General features: G+C 45.4%; 1 protein-coding gene across 1 annotated transcript in view; it reads left to right on the top strand.

The window, feature by feature from the left end:
- Positions 1–22,632, top strand: part of phc3 (polyhomeotic homolog 3 (Drosophila)) — a 177,129-nt gene that overhangs the window by 105,001 nt on the left and 49,496 nt on the right. The window contains exons 10-12 of the mRNA XM_063045305.1: positions 5,684–5,840; positions 16,065–16,121; positions 17,439–17,689. Coding sequence (XP_062901375.1) covers positions 5,684–5,840; positions 16,065–16,121; positions 17,439–17,689 — 465 coding nt within the window. The remainder of the gene's footprint in view (positions 1–5,683; positions 5,841–16,064; positions 16,122–17,438; positions 17,690–22,632) is intronic.

Below are 22,632 nucleotides of genomic sequence, written 5' to 3'. Positions count from 1 at the left end.
AGAGGAGAAAAAAAGGATCAGCCATGATTAAATGATGGAGTAGACTCGATGGGCCAAATAGCCTAATTCTGCTCCTCTGTCTTATGGTCTTATGCACTTATAAAATTGGTGCACCTTTGATCCAATTATTTGCATATTTAGCATATTTATCATAAATAGTCAGAGTTACTCCTTTTATTCTAGGGTGGAAATGATCATTTGAGAGGGCGGATGGTGGGTCATGGTTCTTCAACGTTGTTACAGCAGGGGGTGGTAGTGGGGATAAGTTCCCACAGGCAATTAAATGCTCCTCATGCCGTGCATCTCAAATAATCTTTGACAACCAAGTCTAGCACCTGACCTTCACTTGTTGCTAAGCTTCAGCCCGGCGGAACCATTTCTACTGACAGAAGAAGGGGTTAAGACGGGTTACTGGCACCTCACTTGGGTGGATGGGGCTTGTCAGCCGTTGTTGTCAGCTGATCTAGGAGAAGAAGAACTCTGATACCCATGCTGGAGTCCCTAAGGCAGTCTTACATTGAGTTCAACGCTGACTGGCACTGCGACACTGCTGGTGGCTAACTGTATCAGTGTCTGCCATTCCTTTGGATTCATCATTGCATGAAGAGTATGCTACATGGGCAACAGCTTGCTCTCCATTCATACTACCTTGGCTTGCGTATCACATAGACAGCTGGGATGCAACCTCCGTGCTCAATCCCAACCAAAAAAGAGCCACAACTTTGGGCCAAAGGGCCTGTATTGTGCTGTATAGTTCCATCGTATTGTGGGCTGATGGGCCTGTACTGTTTCACATTTTATGTTCTAATACATATTTCAGGTGTTAATAACCAATGAAGTCCACGCATTAAAAGCCACTAATCTTTGAAAATGAGTAGCTCACTGTCCAAATAGCTAGAAAATGCTACAAAGCTTCTGTGAACATCCTATCTGCTGTGGGTGTGTCCGGCGCCCTTGGTTGTCAAGCTTTGAGCAAAGAAGCTGTGCAAAGAGGAACCAGACTCTCAAGGTTTGGGTTTTGCTTGGTAGCCTTGTTCCACTGGAGTCACAACAATTTCTGCACAATGCCTCTGTCAGCTCCTCATCTTAACCCTTACCTTGCTGCAGCTTTCACACAGTCATTAAATGGCATTAGATTTGTTAGGCATCTAATTACTAGTTTAATTAGTTTTGTCACTAGTGGGCTGAAGAGCCTGTTCCTGTGCTGTACTGTCCTGTGTCTCTATGCCAAACATGATACAATTTATCTTGAGCATAGGAGACCGAGAGGTGATTATAGAGGGAAAAAGATGAGCTCACATTCTTTTCCCAGGATTGAGTAATCAAGAACAGTTGGGCATATAGTACTATGCAAATGTCTTGGGCACGTATATATAGCTGGGGTGCCTAAGACTTTTGCACAGTATTACATTTGTCAATGCGAAGTGGACAGCGAGTTTGTACATCCGGCAGGAGCACAGGATGTTGGGAATGGTGAGGGTAGAGTGCCACGGGAGATGTGTGGGACAGGTGACAGAGAAGCAGTGCCAGGGGCGGGGGGTGGGGGAAGGTGGAGTGGGTGCAGACACACCCAGCACTGAGACATCAGCCAATGTCATTGATTCCAAACAATTGGTTTATTGATTATTACAGATTGTCCCTTTGGATTTCCACTCCCTCCCCTGTCTCTTTCCTTCTTCCCAGCCATGATTCCCCTCTCCCTGCCCCTTCCCACTGTCAGTCCACAATAGAGACCCGTATCAGAATCAGGTTTATCATCACTCACATATGTCATGAAATATGTTTTTTCTGTGGCAGCAGTGCAGTGCAATACATAGAAGTCCTGTGCAAAAGTCTTAGGCACTCTAATTATTTATATGTGCCTAAGACTTTTGCATGGTATTGTAGGTTTAACTTAAGAGGGGAAAGATTTAATAAACACTTGAGGGGCAACTTTTTTTACACTGAGGGCGATGCTTATCTGAAACAAACTGCCAAAGGAAGTGGTTGAACCAGGAACTAATAATATAGGACAGGAACAGGCCCTTTGGCCCAATGTTGTGCCGAACTAATTAAAATAGATTAAACGTCCAACTAACCTAATTCTTTCTGCTTACACCATGTCCATATCTCTCCATTCACAACACATCCATGTGCATACCTAAGAGATCCTTAAGCACCTCTATCATATTTGACTTCACCATCACCCCTGGCAGCACGTTCCAGGCACCCATCACTCTGTTTAAGAAAACTTGTCCTGCATCTCACTTTTAAACTTACTCCTCTCATTTAGAATGCATGTCCTCTAGTATTAGACATTACTTGCTGTAGGTACAATAGAAACTTTTAAAATCAGTTGGACAGGTGAATACATTGGAAAGACTAAGAAAGCTGTGGACCGTAAGTGGACAAGTTATTCTTGGTTGGCATGGACCGTTTGGGCCAAAGGGTCTTGTTTTCATGTTGCATAGTTCAATTAGTCCGACTAATCTCATCTATATTTCTCCATCCTGGTCCAGATCTCTCCATCCTAGTCCAGATCTCTCCATCCTGGTCCAGATCTCTCCATCCTAGTCCAGATCTCTCCATCTCTTCCACCACTTCCCCTAGCAGTATGTTCCAGGCTCCCACCACTCTCCAAATTAAAATAACATCAATATTTTAAAAATTTTTTGCTCTGACAGACTACACTCAGTGGCCACTTTATTAGGTATCTCCTGTACCTAATTAAGTGGACACTGAGTGTATTTTCATGGTCTTCTGCTGCCCTAGACCATCTACTTCAAGGTTTGATGTAGTGAGCATTTAGAGATGCTCTTCTGCACACCACTGTTGTAATGTGTGGTTATTTGAGTTACTGTCACATTCCTGACAGCTTGAACCAGTCTGGCCATTCTCCTCTGACCTCCCTCATTAACAAGGCATTTTCAACCATGAAACTTCTGCTTACTGGATGTTTTTTTTTTGTTTTTTGCACCATACTCTGTAAACTCTGGAAACTGTTGTGTGTGAAAATCCCAGGATATCAGCAGTTTTTGAGATACTCAAACCAACTCATCTGGCACCTACTATCATTTCACAGTTAAGGTCACTTAAATCACATTTCTTCCCCATTCTGATGTTCAGTCTGAACAACAACTGAACCTCTTGACCATGTCTGCATGCTTTTATGTATTGAGTTGCTGCCACATGATTGGCTGATTAGATATTTGCACAAATGAGTAGGTGCACAGGTATACCTAATAAAATGGCCTCTGAGAGTAACTAATCTGATCTATATTCCTCCATCACAGTTCATACTCTTCCATCCCCTTCCTGTTCCTGTGCCTATCTAGATGCCTCGTAATCTTTGCTTCTGCATCTGCTTCCACCACTTCCCCTGGCAGCACGTTCCAGGCAACCACACTCTCCAAATAAAAATAACTTTCCTCACCAATCTCTTCTAAATTTTCTGACTCTTCTCACCTTAGACCTAAGCCCTTTTGGTTTTTTTTGATGTTTTCATTTTGGTGAGAAGACTGAACATCTGATTTGTGCATGCCTCTCAATTTTATAAACTATCAGGTCACCAAAGCTCCAGAGAAATCAATCAAATTTGTCCAAACTCTCTTTAATATTCATACCCTCCAATCCAGGTAGCATACTATCACCTCTGAAAAGCTCCCACATCCTTCCTGTAGTGGGGTGACCAGAACTGTACATGATATTCCAGATATAGAATAATGAAACCTTTATACAGTTGCAACATGATTTCTTGACTCTTGTGCTCAATGTCCTAACAGGTTTTAGAGTAGGAGTTCCCAACCTGGGGTCCACAGATCCCTTGCTTAATGGTATTGGTCCATGGCATAAAGAAGATTGGGAACCCTGGTCTAGGGTGGTCATAGAACATAGAAAATAGAACAGTATAGCACAGTAATCAAATGCTTAACTAAACTAGTTCCATATCTCTCCATATCTTATTTCCTGCACATTCATGTGCCCATCTAAGAGCCTCTCATACGCTTGTGTCGTATCTGCCTTCACCACCACCCCTGGCAGTGCCTTCCAGGCATGCGTCACGTTCTGTGTAAAAAATACTTGTCCTGCACATCTCCTTTGAACTTTCCCCCCTCACTTAAGTGCATGTCCTCTAATATAAGTAATTTCAAATCCACGAGAAAGATACCAGCTATCTACTTTACAGTATCTATACCTTTCATAATCTTATAAACTTCTGTCGGATCTCCCCTCAGCCTCAGCTAATCCAGTGAAAACAACCCAAATTTGTCCAACCTCTCCTTGTAGCGTATCTCCTTATAACCACTCTAGATCACCACCGTGCCCAATGGCTCTGAGGAAACCCTCTAATCTAGGCAGCATCCTGGTAAACTTCTTCTGTACAAAGTCTCCATGTTCTTCCTATAATGGGGGTGACTGGAGCTGAATACCGTACTTCAGATATGGCCTGACCTGAGCTTTATAAAGCTTAAAAGTTGAAAGGTAAAATGTGTTAAAGATTAGCTTTATTTCTCACATGTACATTGGAACATACAGTGACATGTGTCATTTGCGTCAACACCAGCACAGTCTGAGAATATGCTGGGGGCAGCACTCAAGTGTTGCCATGCTTCTGGTGCCAACATAGCATGTCCACCACTCACTGGCCCTCGCCTGTATGTCTTTAGGATGTGGGAGGAAACCAGATCATCCCGTGGAAACTCATTTAGATATGGGGAGAATGTACAAAATCTTCACGGGAATAGGCCAATCATTGACCATTGGTGCTGTAAAACAATGTAACCACTACACTACTTAATAAGAATAATAATATTAATAATAACTTGATTTATATAGCACCTTTCATACATTAAGATGCAGGCTCAAAGTGCTTTACATAAATTGTGAAGATAAATCAATATAGTCATAAAAATATGTGACAAAATTAAAAATCATAAGTAAAGACAATATTATATAGAATAAAATGTAATTGAATATATTAAATTATATAAATGTATCAACATCAACAGGCATTAAGTAATTCTATAGGCCAAATTTTAAAAAGTAGGTTTTTAGAAGTGTTTTGAAATGTAATAGTACTTGTCATCAACATTGTTACATACCGTGTTGTATGACATGGGTGATCCTGGTCTCGTGATCATGATCTTTCTTGGCAAATTTTTCTACAGAAGAGGTTTGCCATTGCATTCTTCTGGGCAGTGTCTTTACAAGATCGGTGATCACAGCCATTATCCATAGTGGTAGTCTGAAGTATCTCAATCGGTAGAGAATTCCAGGTTTTTGGTGTATAAGAACAAAGGGGCACCTTACCAGTTCTTTTTTGATTGCCTCTAGGAACACTAAGCAAACTTGTATTCACAGATCTAAGATAATGATGAGGGGTTTAAGGAGTTAGACTCCAAAATGTATGGAGGTGAAGGTCACTTGGAACTGAGAACGGGAACAATAAAAAAAAGTGGAACAGTAATTTTGAGGAGTATGTACTGATGATTAGAGTGTTCTTGATCTTGTTACCTGTCTGCTGACATCTCCTTTCATTGCCTGTCAAAGGGTTAGATTGTACGTGAGACTGTGCATGTGCCATGTGGATCCAGTGAAGTGGTCTGTGATAACTGAACTCTGCCTGTTTCAGGTGTAACTAGAGACAAGACCTTTCCACATTGGGTCCTGTGCTTTAACAGTGAGTTCCTTGTGCCTCCATCAGGTGTGCTCGGTAGAAGACACCTGCGACCAGGAGATGAGGGAGGAGCAGGACGAGTGCTTCGCGGTGCAGAGAGCTTCCTCGCCACCCACCTCCCACTCCGAATCCTCCATCTCGGCGGCTGAAGGGGAAGCGCAGACAGCCGAGGACGTTTGCCAAGGTCAGGCACCTAGTCAAGAGAAGAAATGCAAACATGAGAAAATGGTTTGGCAAGAGAAGCTACTAAATAGCTCACTAGAAACAGGGCTTAGTGCTGCCCTGGATATTGTGTTCTGTTCTGGTCACCTCGTTACAGGAAGGCTATGGAAGCTTTAATGAGGGTGCAGAGGAGATTCACCAAGATGCTACCTGCACTGGAGAGCATCCTTCAAAGTTGCTGTGCAAGTTGATAGGGTTTTTGAGAAGGTGTATGTTGTGCTGGCCCTCTTTAGTTGGGGGATTGAGTTTCAAAGTATCGAGGTAATGTAGCAGCTCTATAATAACTTTGGTTAGACCACTTTGGAATATTGTGTTCAGTTCTGGTCACCTCATTATAGGAAAGGTATGGAAGCTTTAGAGAGGGTGCTGAGGAGATTTACCAGGACACTGCCTGGACAAGAGAGCATGTCTTATGAGGAAAGGTTTAAAGCTAGGATCTGTCTCTTTGGAGTGAAGAAGGATGAGGTGACTTGATAGAGGTGTAAAAGATGATAAGAGGCACAGATAGACTGGACGAGCAGAGACCTATTCCCAAAGAGGAAATGGCTAATACAAGGGGGTATAATTTTAATGTAGGAGAGTATGGGGAGGGGAGAAGTAATCAGAGGTACGCTGTTTACATAGAGAATGGTAGGTGCGTGGAACACACTGCGAGGGGCGGTGGCAGAGGCAGATACATAAGAAACATTAGATAGGCACGTGGATGAAAGAAAAATAGAAGGCTATGTAGGAGAGAAGGGTTAGATTTATCTTGGAGTTGATTAAAAGGTTGGCACATCGTGGGCCTTAAGGCCTGTACTGTTCTGTGTAACAGAAGGTTTACTCTTCCCCAGCTAAGGATCCCAGCATGAAATGACTTTTTGTATTCCTACTGGTGATCCCTCTTCACGTGTGTCAAAACTAGCACAGGATTGGTGATTATTTAAACCAGTCACAGCCTTTGTGGTGGGTGGAAAAAGGGTGGTCAGGGTTAAGTAAGGAAATTGTGTTGAATTGGGGGACTGAGATGAGTTCAGATGACTTGAAGGGTTGTATATCTGTTACTCTTCACACTGTGGGACTGAGGATGCTGAGTGACTGAATATATTCAAGACTCAGTTCAATAGGATTTTGGGTTCTATGGGGATTGGGTGTATCGGAGCACTAATCCCTGCAAACTAACTTTTCCTAAATCTCCCTTCTGGAAAGTTATATGGGGTAATTAAACAAAAATGTCACGCCATATTAGAAATTTCTTCAATCAGTTCAATCATTCTACTCCCCCGCACCCCTCTATCTGTTATCTCAGTTACTGCACTGCACTATAAACACTTTAAACCATTTTTTATAATACCGCTTACATTGTAAATACATGCTGGTATTTATGTATTTGTGCACATTTTAATCCCTATCAATACTTTAACCTTTATTCTTTATAATCATTGAATGTTAAACCATAAGACATAGGAGCAGAATTGGGCCATTTCAATCATTGAGTCTGCTCCACCATTCCAACATGGTTGATTTATTATCCCCCTCTACTCCATTCTCCTGCCTTAGCGCCGTAACTTTTGACACCCTTAATAATCAAGAACCTATCAACCTCCGCTTAAAATATATTGAATGACTTGGCCTCCACAGCTGTTTGCTGTAGTGAATTCCACAGATTCAGCACCCTTTAGATAAAGAAATTTCTCATAACCTCTTTTCTTAAGAGTCGTCCTGGTATTCTGAGGATGTGCTCTCTGGTCCTAGACTCCCCCACTATAGGAAACATCCTCTCCACATCCATTCCATCTGGGTCGTTCAATATTTGTTAGGTTTCAATGAGATTCCCTCTCATTCTTAAAAACTCCAGCGAGTTCAGACCCAGAGCCATCAAACACTCCTCATATGTTAGCCCTATCATTCCTAGCATCATTCTTATGAAACTCCTCTGGACCCTCTCCAATGCCAGCACATTCTTTCTGAAATAAGGGGCCCAGAACTGCTCACAATATTCTGTGCTGTCAGACCGATGCCCTATAAAGCCTCAGTGTTACATCCTTGCTCTTACAGTATGTTCTAGTCTCTGAAAATGAATGCTTTTTGTTGCATGCCACTGGCTGACGAGCACGACACAGCAAATTCCTAATAAATATAAATGTGTATGGTGAATAAGGTTGATCCTTGATTCTGCTGTGAAGTTCAGATACAGGATCTGCCAAATTCTTGCGTTCTTATAAAAGCAAGTGAAAAATTGTCCCCTTGAAAGAACAGGTTGTGTCTATGGAACTCCGAGCCCCAGGATGTACAGAGTGCTATATTATATCTTTGTAGGTTTAGGCACTGCAGGAATGCCGCAACAGCACAGCAAGATCCCACAACAGCCAGATCGTCTGTGTGATAGATCTGCTGGAGGAACTTAATGGCTTGAGCTGCGTCTGTAGGAGGAAAGGATCAAAATCCTGTAAAAGTCTTGATATGTGTTCTCAACCTCAAATGAAATCAATTTCTTCTCTCCCCACAGACACTGCTGGAGCCTCCGAGTTCCTGCAGCAGGTTGTTTGTTTCTCTGCTATCTGCAGCCTCTCATGTCTCAAGGTCATTTCAGAGAGTCACAGAGCACTGCAGCACAGAAACAAGCCCTTCAGCCTATCTAGTCCATGCCGGCCTGGTTTTCTGCCTAGTCCCATTGACCCACACCTGGACCAGAGTTATCCACACCCTTTACATCCATGTACCCATCCAGACACATCTTAAATGTTGAAACCAAACCTGCATCTACCACCTCCACTGGCAGCTCGTTCCACACTCTCACCACCCTTTGAGTAACAAAGTGTCTCTTAAATCAGAGGTTCCCAAACTGGGATCCACAGGCCACTTGCTTAATGGTGTTAGTCAATGGCATAAAAAAGGTTGAGAACTTCTGCTTTAAATATTTCACCTTTCACCCCTAACCCATGACCTCCAGTTCTAATCTCACACATCTTCAGTGGAAAAGGCCTGCTTGCATTTACTTTATCTATATCCCTCATAATTTTGTATACCTCTATAAAATCTTCCCTCATTCTCTTAACACTTCAGGGAATGAAGTCCTAACCTACTTAACCTTTCCTTGTTACTCAGGTCCTCGAGTCCTAACAACATCCTTGTCAATGTCCTTTGTATTCTTTGAACCTTACCAATATCTTTCCCGTGGGTAGGTGACAAGAACTCCACACAATACTCCAAATTAGATCCCACCAACATCTTATTCAACTTCAAAGGTTTCAAAGGTACATTAATGTCAGAGAAATGTATACAATATACATCCTGAAATGCTTTTACTTCATAACCATCCCAAAAACAGAGGAGTGCCCCAAAGAATGAACAACAATTAAATGTTAGAACCTCAAAGTGCCCCCCCCAGCTCCCCTCCCTCCTGTGCATAAGCAGCAGCAAGCAACAATCCTCCCTCTCCCACCAACAAAAAAAAAGCATTGGCACTCAACACTGAGCACTCAAGCATGAGCAAAGCAACGACAGAGACACAAACTTGCAGTTACCCCAAAGACTTAGCGTTTCACCCGGTATTCAACATACCACAGGCTCTCCCTCTCTCCCTAATAAGGGAGAAAGAGATGTCTCTGTTTTCACAGCAAGAGGGGAGACAGAACAAACTGGTTTACGATGTTAAAAGTCCATTACATCGCTTTTTTCGAGCTCTCTGCCCAAAGATCCAGGCACACAGCTGTAGATATTCCAACTCCCCGATGACATATTGGTCTCCTGTCGTGACACTGACCTTTGATCTGCCTGTCTCCAGAGCCCTGAGATCCTAGGCCTCCAAGGCCGAGTCCTTGGTGTGCCGAACAACGGCCAGTTATGAAAGCCCGAGAGCAGGTCCCATTCCTGAAAAGAACCATAGTCAGCAAGTAATTCCAGGTCAGGGTCTTCAAAAGAGCCCTGAAAGAGAAAAATAAAGATATTTAAGATGGAAATAGAGCTGTTTCCAAAGATGCAAGCAAAGGAGTTGCCGTTTAGCGCCATCATCATGTTGCTCTGCTTTCTTTTGCCATAACATCCCAATCCTTGTGCTCAATACTCTTGTTACAAGGATTAACCCTTTAGTAATAATGATCAGAGAGGCACAACGAGTATCTGTTTTTACCTGCAAGTACCTTTATTGTCTCAAATGAAGAGCACGTTAACTTACACAACTAAATACCTGTGTACACACCTACTAGGATTCCCTGACCCTCTGTGAACAGTCAATAAAGACAAAAGCTATTACCTGGGAAAGGAGTCTGTGCTGGCTGTATGTTCCTTGTGGTCCTACTCTGATTTCCATGTGTCCATGGGATCCTCCACATCGTGATGGTTGGTCTCTGGAGAGTTGCATTTGAAGCTCCTAACTCTTACAGTGTTCCTCACCCCTGACCTACCTGGGTCACCTTCTTATTGACTCTGGTCCAGGGCTATGGCCAGGGTTGTTCTACGGTCTCTGCCCTGTCTCGTGCCTTTGTTCTTTTCAACTTTGACTCATTCAAACCAGGTGACCCAGGCACTGAGCCTCCTCCGGCAAGCCTGCCAATTTACATGATACATAACCACTTGCCTGAGAATGGTCTGAAGTTTGGCAGGTCATTATCTGAAACTCCTTCTGTCCACATACAATTGCTCTGATTAAGTTATCCCAGAGCAAGAAATAGTTCATCAAAGCGTTCACAAAATGGACAGCTGTAAAGGTAGATTTATACTTGTGCATCAAATGTACGCTGTAGGTACGGTGTAGCTGCATACCCTACGCTGTACTCTACGCCGAACCCTACGCTGTAGCCTAACGCGCACCTCTCCCGTAATGTAACTACGCGTCGCGGCGACGCAGACCGAAACAACTGTGATTGGTCCACTTGGTAGCATTGCGTTTCCTCCTACGCTGCAATAGCTTCCCACTGGGCAACTGAAGGGCAGAAAAGGAACTCTGGCTGCAATGCTTTCCATAAAGCTTTATAGATCTCCGAAAATATGGAGGACCCTGCGCTTGATGCCAGTTTGTAGTTAGCTGCCACAGCCTGTTGACTTCCAACTGAAGCTGAAACTCGAATGGTGATTGCCAGTCTCTTGAGTATACTGTGTGTACACTGATGCAAAATAAATGATTGGAGATGATGAACCAAATCGTCAAATCTACCTGCCGACATCCGAAAATATTTGAAATGCATTTCCTCGTCCATGTCTCTCAGTGGCCGGACAAGCACAGAAAATTCACCCTCCTTCAGTTTCTAGGCCATTGTTTGAAGTTTGAGTTTCTTCGTGTTGAGCTTCAACATGAAGAAACTCAACACAGTGGCCTAGAAACCCCACTGCCAACTAGTGTTTTGGCAGTGAATTGCAGAGCGACGCAGACACACCAGCGCACAAGTATAAATGCTCACAACAGCGTAGCCCACTTGCATAGGCTACGGCGTAAGCTAGCACGCACAAGTATAAATCAGCCTTAAGGATAGTCCCACAAATCCGCCGCCTCCATCTCCAAGCACAAAGCAAGGATAAAGACAATTGGTTTGACTACTTCCATTGTCCTTGATTCATCCAGTTTCACTGACTTGTAGACTGTAGTTCTTTCTAGCCAACATGCTTTTAGAACGCCATCGTGTCAAAAGCTCTCTTTACAACCCTTGCCACTATCAAGGAATTCTTTATCTTTATTCCCAGATCCCTTTGTTCTACCACACTCCTCAGTGGCCCATCATTCACTGTGTTGTTATCAGTTCAAGGATAAACACCAGGTTGTGAGGGATCTTGAATTTCATGAGGCAGAATTCACCCAGACTGTTAAGGGTTAAGTTCACTGTGTATGTTATGTGTTACGTTGTACGTTATTACATTCCTATAAATATAGACGACGTCGCCATTTGTTGGCGGGGGAATAAACTGTATGTTAGAAGTAATTACACTCGTGTTAATTTTTGTTGGCACTCCTACACTGGTGACCCCAACACTCCTCTGGATGATTCCGGAGTGATTTCACTTGCTTCACAAACATGACTGCAAATGCCATTGCTCTCAAGCTCCCTGAATTCTGGCAGAAACATGCCTCAGTTTGGTTCGCTTAGGTAGAGGCCCAGTTCGCAGTACGGGGAATCTTGCAAGATGACACGAAATATTACTATGTGTTGCAGTGTTAGACAGCTCTACGAGCGTCCAACAGCACCCCCCAGAAGCTGACAGGTACGAGACCCTTAAGCAACTCCTTCTAGAGAGTTTTGAACTTCCGGGTCTGAGCGCACCCGTCGGCTCCTCTCACTGCCCGGCTTAGGCGACTCCAAGCCGTCGGAGTTGATGAACCACATGTTGTCCCTCCTTGGTGGGCATCAGCCGTGTTTCATCTTCAGAGAGCTTTTCCTGCAACAACTACCAGGCGAGGTGCGATCGGCCCTGGCTGGCTCTCCCCTGAAAGACCTCTAGGCTCTACTGGGAGAGGCTGACAAGGTGTATTCCGTCACCAAGAGGGCCTGTGTGACCATGCTGCTGGACGACTTCACCGCCTCGCCGCCACCTAAACATGAGACAGTCATTGCGGCTCAGTGGTAGTCTCCTACCCTGTGTTTCTACCACGTGAGGTTTGGGCTGAGAGCTAAGAAGTGCCGCCCACCCTGTGTGTTCAAGGAGTCAGGAAACGGAATGGCCGGTGCCTGTTAGCTGCTGTGGGCGTTGGCAGGTCAGACAGTTTCTGGGTGCTGTTTCTTCTGTGACATGGATGCTCAGGTGAGCATCCTGCCCGCGTCTAAATTGGACTTAGGAACTGAGGAATATGGACTGTCTCTCGAGGCTGCGCTGGGCAACACCATCCAGACTTTTGGTAAGCGTGAGATGGTGGTGTGCTTTGGCGGGCAGAAGTTCTGCTGGAACGTTGTGTGGGTGGCGGTGTCTACACCCCTGCTGGAGGCCAACTTCCTCTGCACCAACAGCCTTCTCGTTGATGTCCAGAGCCGACGCTTTGTCAATGCAGAGACTTCCCACTCCGTCTCCAGCACACGCAGCGTCAACGGCACTTCAAAGTTGTCCAGTGCCCTTCCCACCTCCAGCAACTTCCTCCGCCTCCGCTCTGAGTTCCCGAACCTGACCGAGCCCACCTTCTCCTCCTCCGTCACCAGACACGGGGTGGAACAGCACATCCTCACCACCAACCTACCCGTTTACTCCCGTGCCAGGCGCCTCAACCCAGAGGAGCTAGCCATCGCTAAGGCTGAGTGTGATGCCATGGAGCACCTGGGCATCGACAGGTGGTCCCACAGTCCATGGGCTTCTGTGCGAAAACCGGGACGGGGGGAAGGGGGGTGGGTGGTGTCCTCATGGCAAGTACCATCACCTCAATGACGCCACAACCCCTGACTGATATCTGATTCCACACATCCAGGACTTTTCTGCCCGCCTGGCAGGGAAAATTATTTTCTCGAAGGTGGACCTCGTTCGCAGTTATCACCACGTCTCTGTCCTCTGTCATTCCTAACACCGCTGTTATTACACCATTTAGTTTGTTTGCGTTCCTTTGGATACCGTTCAGGCTGAAGAACACGGCGCAGACCTTTCAATGCCTCATGGACAGTGTTCTCAGGGATTTACCATACCTGTTTGTTTACCTAGATGACACTTTGCTAGCCAGCTCTTCTAGGGCCGAACATCTCATACACTTGAGAACCCTTTTCAAACGCCTTCGTCAGCACAGTCTTATCGTCAACCAGGTGAAGTGCCAGTTTGGACTGTCCGTGGTCAATTTCCTCGGACACCGTGTCGATACAGCAGGGGCAGTTCTCCTGCCAGCTAAGGTTGAGGAGGCCATTAAGCACTTCCCTCGGACAGTCACTGTTAAGGCCCTGCAGGAGTTTTTGGGCATGATGAACCTTTGTCACCATTTTATCCCCAAAGCAGCTCAGCTCATGCAGCCCTCTATGAGGCCTTTAGGGCAAAGCGGCCAAGCACGTGGACTGGATATAGGAAAGGTCCAGGGCATTCTCAGACATTAAACAGGCAATGTCTAATGCAACGCTGCTGGTGCATTCCCTCCCAGAAGTGCCAATCTCTCTTACCACGGACGTGTTGGATTGCACGGTCAGAGTGGTGCATGAGCAGTTGGTCAATGGCGTTTGGCAGCCTCTCGCCTTTTTTAGCCGTCAGCTTCGCCCCTGCAAGTGCAAGTACAGCACATTCAACTGTGAGCTTCTCAGCCTGTATTTGGCAGTGCGGCATTTTCGTTTTCTCCTGGAGGGCTGTCCTTTCACGGCTAAGGTCTCTGAACTGTGGTCTGCTCGACAGCAGCGCCATCTCTCTTTCATTTGAGAGTTCACCATGGACATCCAGCATGTCACAGGAAAGCATAACCTCGTGGCTGACTGCCTTTCCCAGTCCTTCACTGGTGCTGTCCCTTTGGGTGTGGACTACGCACAAATAGCGGCAGACCAGATTTCGGACCTCAGCATGCAGGCAGACACAGGGTTGAAATTGGCAGACATTACTTTTGGTGTCAGTGGCATTTCACTGCTGTGATGTGTCAGTGGGGTGACCCAGGACAGTTGTGTCAGTGAGCTGGTGGTGGCACGTTTTTGATGCGGTCGCCAGGCTTTCTCACCTGGGCTGGAGGGCATTGCAGAAACTGCGGGCAGAGAAGTTTGTGTGGCATGGGCTTATAAATGATGTCAGGGACTGGGCTCATGCTTGTTTGACGTGCCAATACGTAAAGGTTGGCTCATTTGGCTCCTTTCGCGATCCCTGTGCGGTGTTTCGGCCATGTGACTGTGGATTTGGTTGACACATTGTCCCCGTCAGGCAGGTTTATTCACCTCGTCACCATAGCTGATAGGACCACACGTTGGTTGAAGACAGTGCTGCTGTTGTCCATTCAGCCACCCGAGTGTTAGTTGGCTTGTGGATTGCTCAGTTCGACATCCCATGGGACATGGCTTCAGTCCAAGGGATGCAGTTTACGTCTGAGCTTTGGTGTGCACTTGTCCATGATCTGGGGGTCAAACTGCACTGGACTACGGCTTATCACCCTCAGGCCAATGGTCTGTGCAAGTAGTTCTACCATTCAATGAAAGCCGCTCTCTGTGCTTGTCTCAGTGATGGTTGTTTGGTAGACAGACTGGCTTGGGTCATGCTGATCCTGAGGATGGCCCCTAAGGCAGTCTTCCAGTTCTCTTCTGTGGAGCACGTTTTCAGGAAACCCCTGCAGGTACCAGGAGAGTTTCTCCCAATATCCATGGTCCCAGGGTCCACTTCGCAGCATCGGTCGTCTTTTACGGACAACAACAAAACTTTTGCTCCGGTGCCCACTGCGCAGCACGGCCTGCGGTGGTCACACCTGTTTCCAGGTCTGTGGGAGTCGAAATATGTGTTTGTGCAGCATGATGGACAATGGGATCTCCTGCAGCCACCTTATGATGGCCTGTTTCACGTGTTGAAAGCGTGGGATAAGTTTTTTACGCTGGACTTCAGAGGTATCCTGGATAGTATTTCTGTGGATCATCTCAAGCCTGCCGATTTGGACCTGGACTGTCCAGTGGAAGTGGAACAGCCCCTGTGGAGGGGCCAGCCTCCCACCTCCAGACCTCTGATATTGACTGTTCTTTCTCCCCAGCACCTACTCATGAAGGCAGGAGGAGGTTTGGCGGAGTTTTGTGGGACCCAACTCTTTTAACTTTGCCTGCTAGGTTGAATTCTGGGGGGGAGGGGGGCGCTCCTTAACTTTATTAGGCAGAATTCAGCTAGACTGTTAAGGTTAAATTTGCTGTGTATGTTACATGTTACATTGTACGTTACTATGTTTTGGGGGCAGGGTTTATATATATATATACACACATGTACATACATACACACGCACGCACACACACACACACACACACACACACACACACACACACACGATACCGCCATTTGTTGGTGGGGAACAAAGTGTATATTAGAAGTATTTACACTCGTGTTGATTTTTGTCGACACTCATACCAGGTATGATAACGGACCTTTCCCCTGGGATACATTCTGAGTTGGAAGGCTGTGGGTTCGAACCCCATGTAGAGACTTGGAGACGTCAGCTGCTACAGAGTGCTGCACTTTTAGAGGTGCCACTTCTCAGATTCAACAATGAATCACAGCCTGTACCTACTGAGCTGGATAAACCAGATCTTCTGGCACTGCTTTGAAGTGGGGTGGGGGTTTACAACTCTGAGATTTGTCTTCCCTACAGACTGTCATGAAACAAAGAAGAATCGTGGAACTAACCCATTCAAAAAAAGAACATCAGGTATCAACCCCCTTTCTCCCCCACATGCATTAAAAACAAATAAATTTTAACTTTAAAACTTTCTCTCTTAAGTTTTCATATTAGACTCATATTTCCTCCAGAATATCTGTTCAATGATCAAGATTGTTTATTATTACTCATCAGTACGTGAGTGCATAGAAGGAAATAGCTGCTTCATTGGATGCAATGCAGCATAAAAAACACAATAAACTGAAGGAACACACTAAATACTGTATACGTACATATTACATAGACTGACTACAGTACATAAAGTGATGGTGCAGGAGCTGACTCTGTTCATAAAGTGACTCTGACAAGAAGAGGTAGTAGGCTGGGTTTATGGGTGGAGGAGTTGATCAGCCTGACAGCTTATGGGAAGTAACTGTTTTGGGTTTGGTGGTCCTGGCATGGATGTTGCATGACCCCTTTCCTGATGGAGTGAGACATGCAGTTCCTGGGCAGGATGGGTGGAATCATTCTCTCTCCTGAGATTAAAGACAAGGCAGTTGCTGGAAACCGTAAACATGAGAAGAAAACGTCAGATACACACAGCAGGTCAGGTAGTATCTGTGGAGAGAGAAACGGGGTCAGTGTTTCAGGTCAGTTCTCCGCATGCTTATTGAAGGGTCACTGAGTGCAGAACATGAATTGGTCATCATACTTTCGGTACCTAATAAAGTGGCCACTGAGTGCAGGCTTGTGGTCTTCTGCTGCTGTAGCCCATCCACTTCAGAGTTTGACATGTGTGTTCAGAGATGCTCTTCTTCACACCATTGTTGTAATGCTTGTTTATTTGATTTATTGTCAGCTTGAACCAGTTTGGCCATTCTCCTCTGACCTCTCTCATTAACAAGGCACGTTTCCCCACAGAACTGTTGCTCTCTGGATATTTTTGTTTTGCACCATTCTCTGTAAACGCTAGACAGAGACAGTTGTGTGTGAAAATCCCAGGAGATCAGCAGTTGCTGAAATACTCAAGCCACCCTTTCTGGCACCAGCAATCATTGCACAGTCAAAGTCACTTAGATCATATTTTTTCTCCATTCTAATGTTTGGTTTGAACAACAATTGAACCTCTTAACTATGTCTGCATGTTTTTGCATTGAGTTGCTGCCCAACGATGGACCGATCAGATATTTGCATTAACGAGCAGGTGTACCTAATAGAGTGGCCACTGAGTGTAAATTGCTGGCTGTGGGAACTTGCTGTGTACAAATTCCCCTGCTGTTTTAGGGCTGAGAGGTGCCAAAGGGTGCCACATAAATGCAGTTCCTATTAAAGGAGGACTTCATGGCTGCATCCACCTTTGACTTGCAGAACGAGTGGGGACGCCGGTCATAACTCCGGCGAGTGCCTCAGTCATCAGGTCCTCTGCTGACTCTCTGCAGCTGTCCAGCACCACCTGTCCCGCCAGCCCGCCTGCCAAGCTGAAACCCAGCGGAGCCACTCCCACCCCGACTAGCTTGCCGGGAGCCGACAACAAGCCACCCCAGGCGATCGTCAAACCGCAGATCCTGACACACGTCATCGAGGGATTTGTGATCCAGGAAGGACTGGAGCCATTTCCCGTGAGTAGAGCTTGATCTTTATAAATTATGTCCACCTCATACACTCAGTAGCCACTTCATGAGGTACCTCCTGTGCCAAAAAAAAAGTGGCCACTAAGTGCATGTTCATTGTCTTCTGTTGCTGTAGCCCATCCACTTCAAGGTTCAACATGTTGCATATTCAGAGATGCTCTTCTGCATACTACTGTTGTAATGTGTGGTTATTTGAGTTACTGTCACCTTCCTGTCAGCTTGAACCAGTCTGGCCATTCTCCTCTGACCTCTCTCATTACCAGAACTGCCGCTTGCCAGATGTTTCTTGTTTTTCACACCATTCTCTGTAAACTTTAGAGACTGTGTAAAAATCCCAGGAGATCAGCAGTTTCTGACATACTCAAACCACCCCATCTGGCACCAACAATCATTCTACAGTTAAAGTTGTTTCGAATACATTTCTTTCCCATTCTGATGTTTGGTTTGAACAACCACTGAACCTCTTGACCATGCTTTTATGCATTGAGGTGCAGTCACATGATTGGCTGATTAGATATTTGCATCAAAGAACAGGTGTACTGGTGGACCTAATAAAGTAGCCACTGAGTGTATAACAATTTGGTTGATTTGCAAAGAAGAATGAAAGGGGCTAAGCGAGCTTATTGAATTTTACAGAATGTGAACAGGTTTGGATAGACAGGATAGGAAGGATCCTGCCTTTTACCACTGCAGAAGGCAGGATCTCCAGGTGGCCTGCCATTTCAATCTACTTCCCATTCCCATTCTTATATGTCCATAACCTTCTCTACTGATGAGGCTAAACTCAGGTTGGACGAGGAACACTTCATATTCTGCCAGGGTAGCCTTCAATCTAATGACATTACTATTAGTCTCTCGAGCTGGAAATTTATTCCCCCACATCCTTCTCTCTCTTGCCATTCCCCATTCTGTTTATCATCTCACCCTTTCTCTTCTCCTCATCTTCCTCTGGTACCCAACCTCCTTCCCCTTTTTCTGTGGTTTATTGTCCTGTCCTATCAGATTTCTTCTTCCTCAGCCCTTTACTTCTTCTACTAATCACTTCCCAGATTCTTACTTCATTCCTCCTTCCCCCAGCCACCTTCCCCATCACCTGGTCTCTCCTGGCACCTGCTATTTTGTACTCCCCCTCCTTCCACCTTCATGTTATGGCTTCTTCTCCCTTTTCCATCTTGAAGAAGAGTCTTGACATAAATAGTCAAAGGTCGACTGTTTATTCCCCTCTTTAGATGCTGCCCGACCTGCTGAGTTCCTCCAGCATTTTGTGTGTGTTGTTCAGGATTTCTAAAATCCGCAGCATTTCTTGTGTTTAGGATACATTTGATGCAGGAAGGATGTTCCCAATATTAAGATGTTCAGGACCAGGGATCAGAGAACAAGAGCTAGAGTTGCTCAGGTGGGTTTAAACTAATTTGGCAGGGGAGTGGGACTGGAGTGATAGTGCTGAAGATGAGATACTTGGTTTACAAACTGAGGCGATATGTAGTGAGACTCCTAGCAAGGAGGTTCATGAGAATGATTCCAGGATTTAGTAGCCTGTCATATAAAGACCTTTTGATTGCTCTGGGCCTGTGTTCATTGGATTCAGAAGGATGAGAGGTGACCTAATTGAAACCTATTGAACGGTAAAAGGCCTTGATAGAATGGATGTGGCGAGGGTGTTTCCTATGGTGGGAGTGTCTAAGACCAGAGGACACAGCGTCAGCATAGAGCGGCGTCCTTTTTAGAATGAAGATGAGGAGGAATTTCTTTACCAGAGAGTGGTGAATCTGTTCATAGCCACAGTCAGCTTTAAGGGGCCAAGTCTTTGTGTGTATTTAAGGCAGGGGTTGATAGATTATTGATTGGTCAGGGCATGCAGGGATATGGGGGGGGGGGTTGCGCAGTTGGTGGGGGAAGGCAGGAGTTTGGGGCTGAGAGAAAAAATGGATCAGCCATGATGAAACGGCAGAGCAGACTTAGGGTCTCGGCCCGAAGCGTCGATTGTACCTCTTCCTAGAGATGCTGCCTGGCCTGCTGCGTTCACCAGCAACTTTGATGTGTGTTGCTTGAATTTCCAGCATCTGCAGAATTCCTCATGTTTTCCTGTGGGAGGAAGCTGTTTAGTAGCCTTTTTGGTTTTAGTTTTGATGCTCCTGTTTGCCTGATGGCAGAAGAACAAACAGTTCATGGAGAGGGTGTGAGGGGTCTTTAATGATGTACCATGTCTTCTGGAGGCATCGACTCTGAAAGAGGTCTTGGACAGAAGGTAGGGAGACCCCAATAACCTTCTCAGCTCCCCTAACCACCCTCTGCAAAGCTTTTTTGTCGACAGCACTGCAGCTGGAGTACCAGGTTGTGATACTAAAGGTCAGCACACTCTCAACCACGCCTCTGTAGAATGTAGTTAAGATGTTAGTGGGGAGTGATGCTTGTTTAAGCTTCCTCAGAAAGTGCAATCTCTGCTGGGCCCGTTTCACAATCCCAGTGGTGCTCCTGGACCAGGTGAAATTGTCTGAGATCTGCACCCCAAGGAACTTGATGTTTTCCACTCTCTCCACTGTGGAGCCGCTGATGCTGAGGGGTGTGTGCTCAGGCTGAGACCGTCTGAAATCGACGATCATCTCCTTGGTTTTGGTGACATTAAGCATCAAGTTGTTATCCCTGCACCAGCTCTCTAGGTGTTTGACCTCCTCCCTGTACATAGTTTCATCATTTTTGCTGATGAGCCTCACCACTGTGGTATCATCAGCAAATTTAATGATCAGGTTCTCCTTGAATCTGGCTGCACAGTTAGCAGTGTAAACAGCAGTGGGCTAAGCACACAGCCTTGTGGGGATCCAGTGCTCAGTGTGATGGAGTCAGAGATGTTCCTGCCAACACGGACTGACTGTGGTCTCTCTGTCAAGAAATCCAGAATCCAGCGACACATGGCAGTGCTAAGCAGCGACAGTTTCTCCACTAGTCTCTGCGGGATGATGGTATTGAACGCTGAACTGAAATCAATGTACAGGATTCTGGCATAAGTGTCTTTGTTGTCCAAGTGAGAGAGAACTGTGTGCAGTGTGGTGGATATTGTGTCCTCCGTAGAGTGATTTGGACGATAAGCAAACTGTGGAGGATCCAGCGATGAGGGGAGGCTGGCTGTGATATGAGGCTTGACAAGCCGTTCAAAACATTTCATCACTATGGGGGGTCAGGGCAACGGGACGGTAATCATTCAGACAGGCTACAACTGATTTCTTTGCTACAGGGATGATTGTGGAGGTTTTGAAGCATCTGGGGACAATGGTTTGACTAAGGGAGATGTTGAAAATGTCTGTCAGGACATCTGCTAGTACATCAGCACATTCCTTGAGCACTCGTCCAGGGATGTTGTCAGGACCTCCCGCTTTTCGTGGATTGATTGCAAGGTAGATTGTGAGATTAGGAGTCCAATTTATCATTCCAGGGAACTGGCCAGTAGTTTTATAACAGCTGGTAGAATCTGTCCTTGAGTTGGTGCTTTCAGGCTTTTGTATCTTCCACTTGATGGGAAAGGAGAAAGCGCACTGCAGCTTGACAATAAGATGCAAGAGTCAAGTAAATACAATTATAAAGAAAGCATGGCAGCACCTGCATTTCCTTAAAAGTTTATGAAGGTTCGGCAGGACATCTAAAGCTTTGACAAACGTCTATAGATGTGTAGTGGAGAATATATTGTCCAGTTGTATCTCACCCTGGTATGGTAACACCACTGCCCCCGAACAAGAAATCCTATAAAAAGTAGTGGATCAAAGTCCATCACAGGTAAAGACCTCTCCACCATTGAGCACCTCTACAGGGAGTGTTATCACAGGACAGCAGCATCCATCATCAGGACCCCCACCACCCAGGTCAAGCTTCCTTCTTGCTGCTGCTGTCAGGAAGAAGGTACAGGAGCCTCAGGGTTCCCACCACCAGGTTCAGGAACAGTTAATACGCCTCAGCCACCAGGCTCTTGAATCAGTAAGATAACTTCACTCAACTTCACGTGTTCCATCACTGAATTGTTCCCACAAAATATGGACTCACTTTTAAGGACTCTTCACTGATCTTGTTGATGTTTATTGCTTTTTTATTTATTATTATTATTTCTTTTTTTTCTTTTATGTTTGCATAGTTTGTTGCCTTTTTCACATAGGTTGTTCATCCATTCTGTCGGGTGCAGTCTTTTGTTGATTCTATTATGCTTCTTGGATTTACAGTGAATGTCCGCTAGAAAACAAATCTCAGGGCAGTAGACCATAAGACATGGGAGCAGAATTAGGTCATTCAGCCCATCGAGTCTACTCTGCCATTCCACTGAACCCCATGCACCTGCCTTCTCGCCATATTCTTTCATGCCCTGACTGCTCAGGGAAACTATCAACATCTGCCCTAAATATACCCACAGACTTGGCCTCCATCGCAGTCTGTGGCAGAGCATTCCACAGATTCACTACTGTCTAGCTAAAAAAAAATCCTCCTGTTCTAAGAGGTCACCCCTCAATTTTGAGGCTGTGCCCTTTGGTTCTGGACACTCCCACCATAGGAAACATCCTTTCGACATCCACCCTATCTAGTCCTTTCAACATTTGGTAGGTCTCAATGAGATCCCCCACATTCTTCTAAATTCCAGTGAGTATAGGCCCAGAGCTGCCAAACACTCCTCATGTGTTAACTCCTTCATTACCGGAATCATCCTCGTGAACCTCCTCTAATGACAACACATCCTTTCTGAGATATGGGGCACAAGATTCTTAACAATACTCCATGCCGCCTGACTAATGTCTTATAAAGGCTTAGCATTATCTCCTTGTTTTTATATTCTATTCCCCTTGAAATAAATGCCAACATTGCATTTGCCTTCTTTACCACAGACTCAACCTGTAAATTAACCTTCTGGGACTATTTCACGAGGACTCCTAAGTTCCTCGCATGTCTGATGTTTA

The sequence above is a fragment of the Mobula hypostoma genome, chromosome 4, assembly GCF_963921235.1.
Source record: "Mobula hypostoma chromosome 4, sMobHyp1.1, whole genome shotgun sequence".
NCBI lineage: Eukaryota > Metazoa > Chordata > Chondrichthyes > Myliobatiformes > Myliobatidae > Mobula > Mobula hypostoma.
The sequence above is the reverse complement of the archived record's forward strand: the minus strand, read 5'-3'. Positions and strand labels throughout refer to the sequence as shown.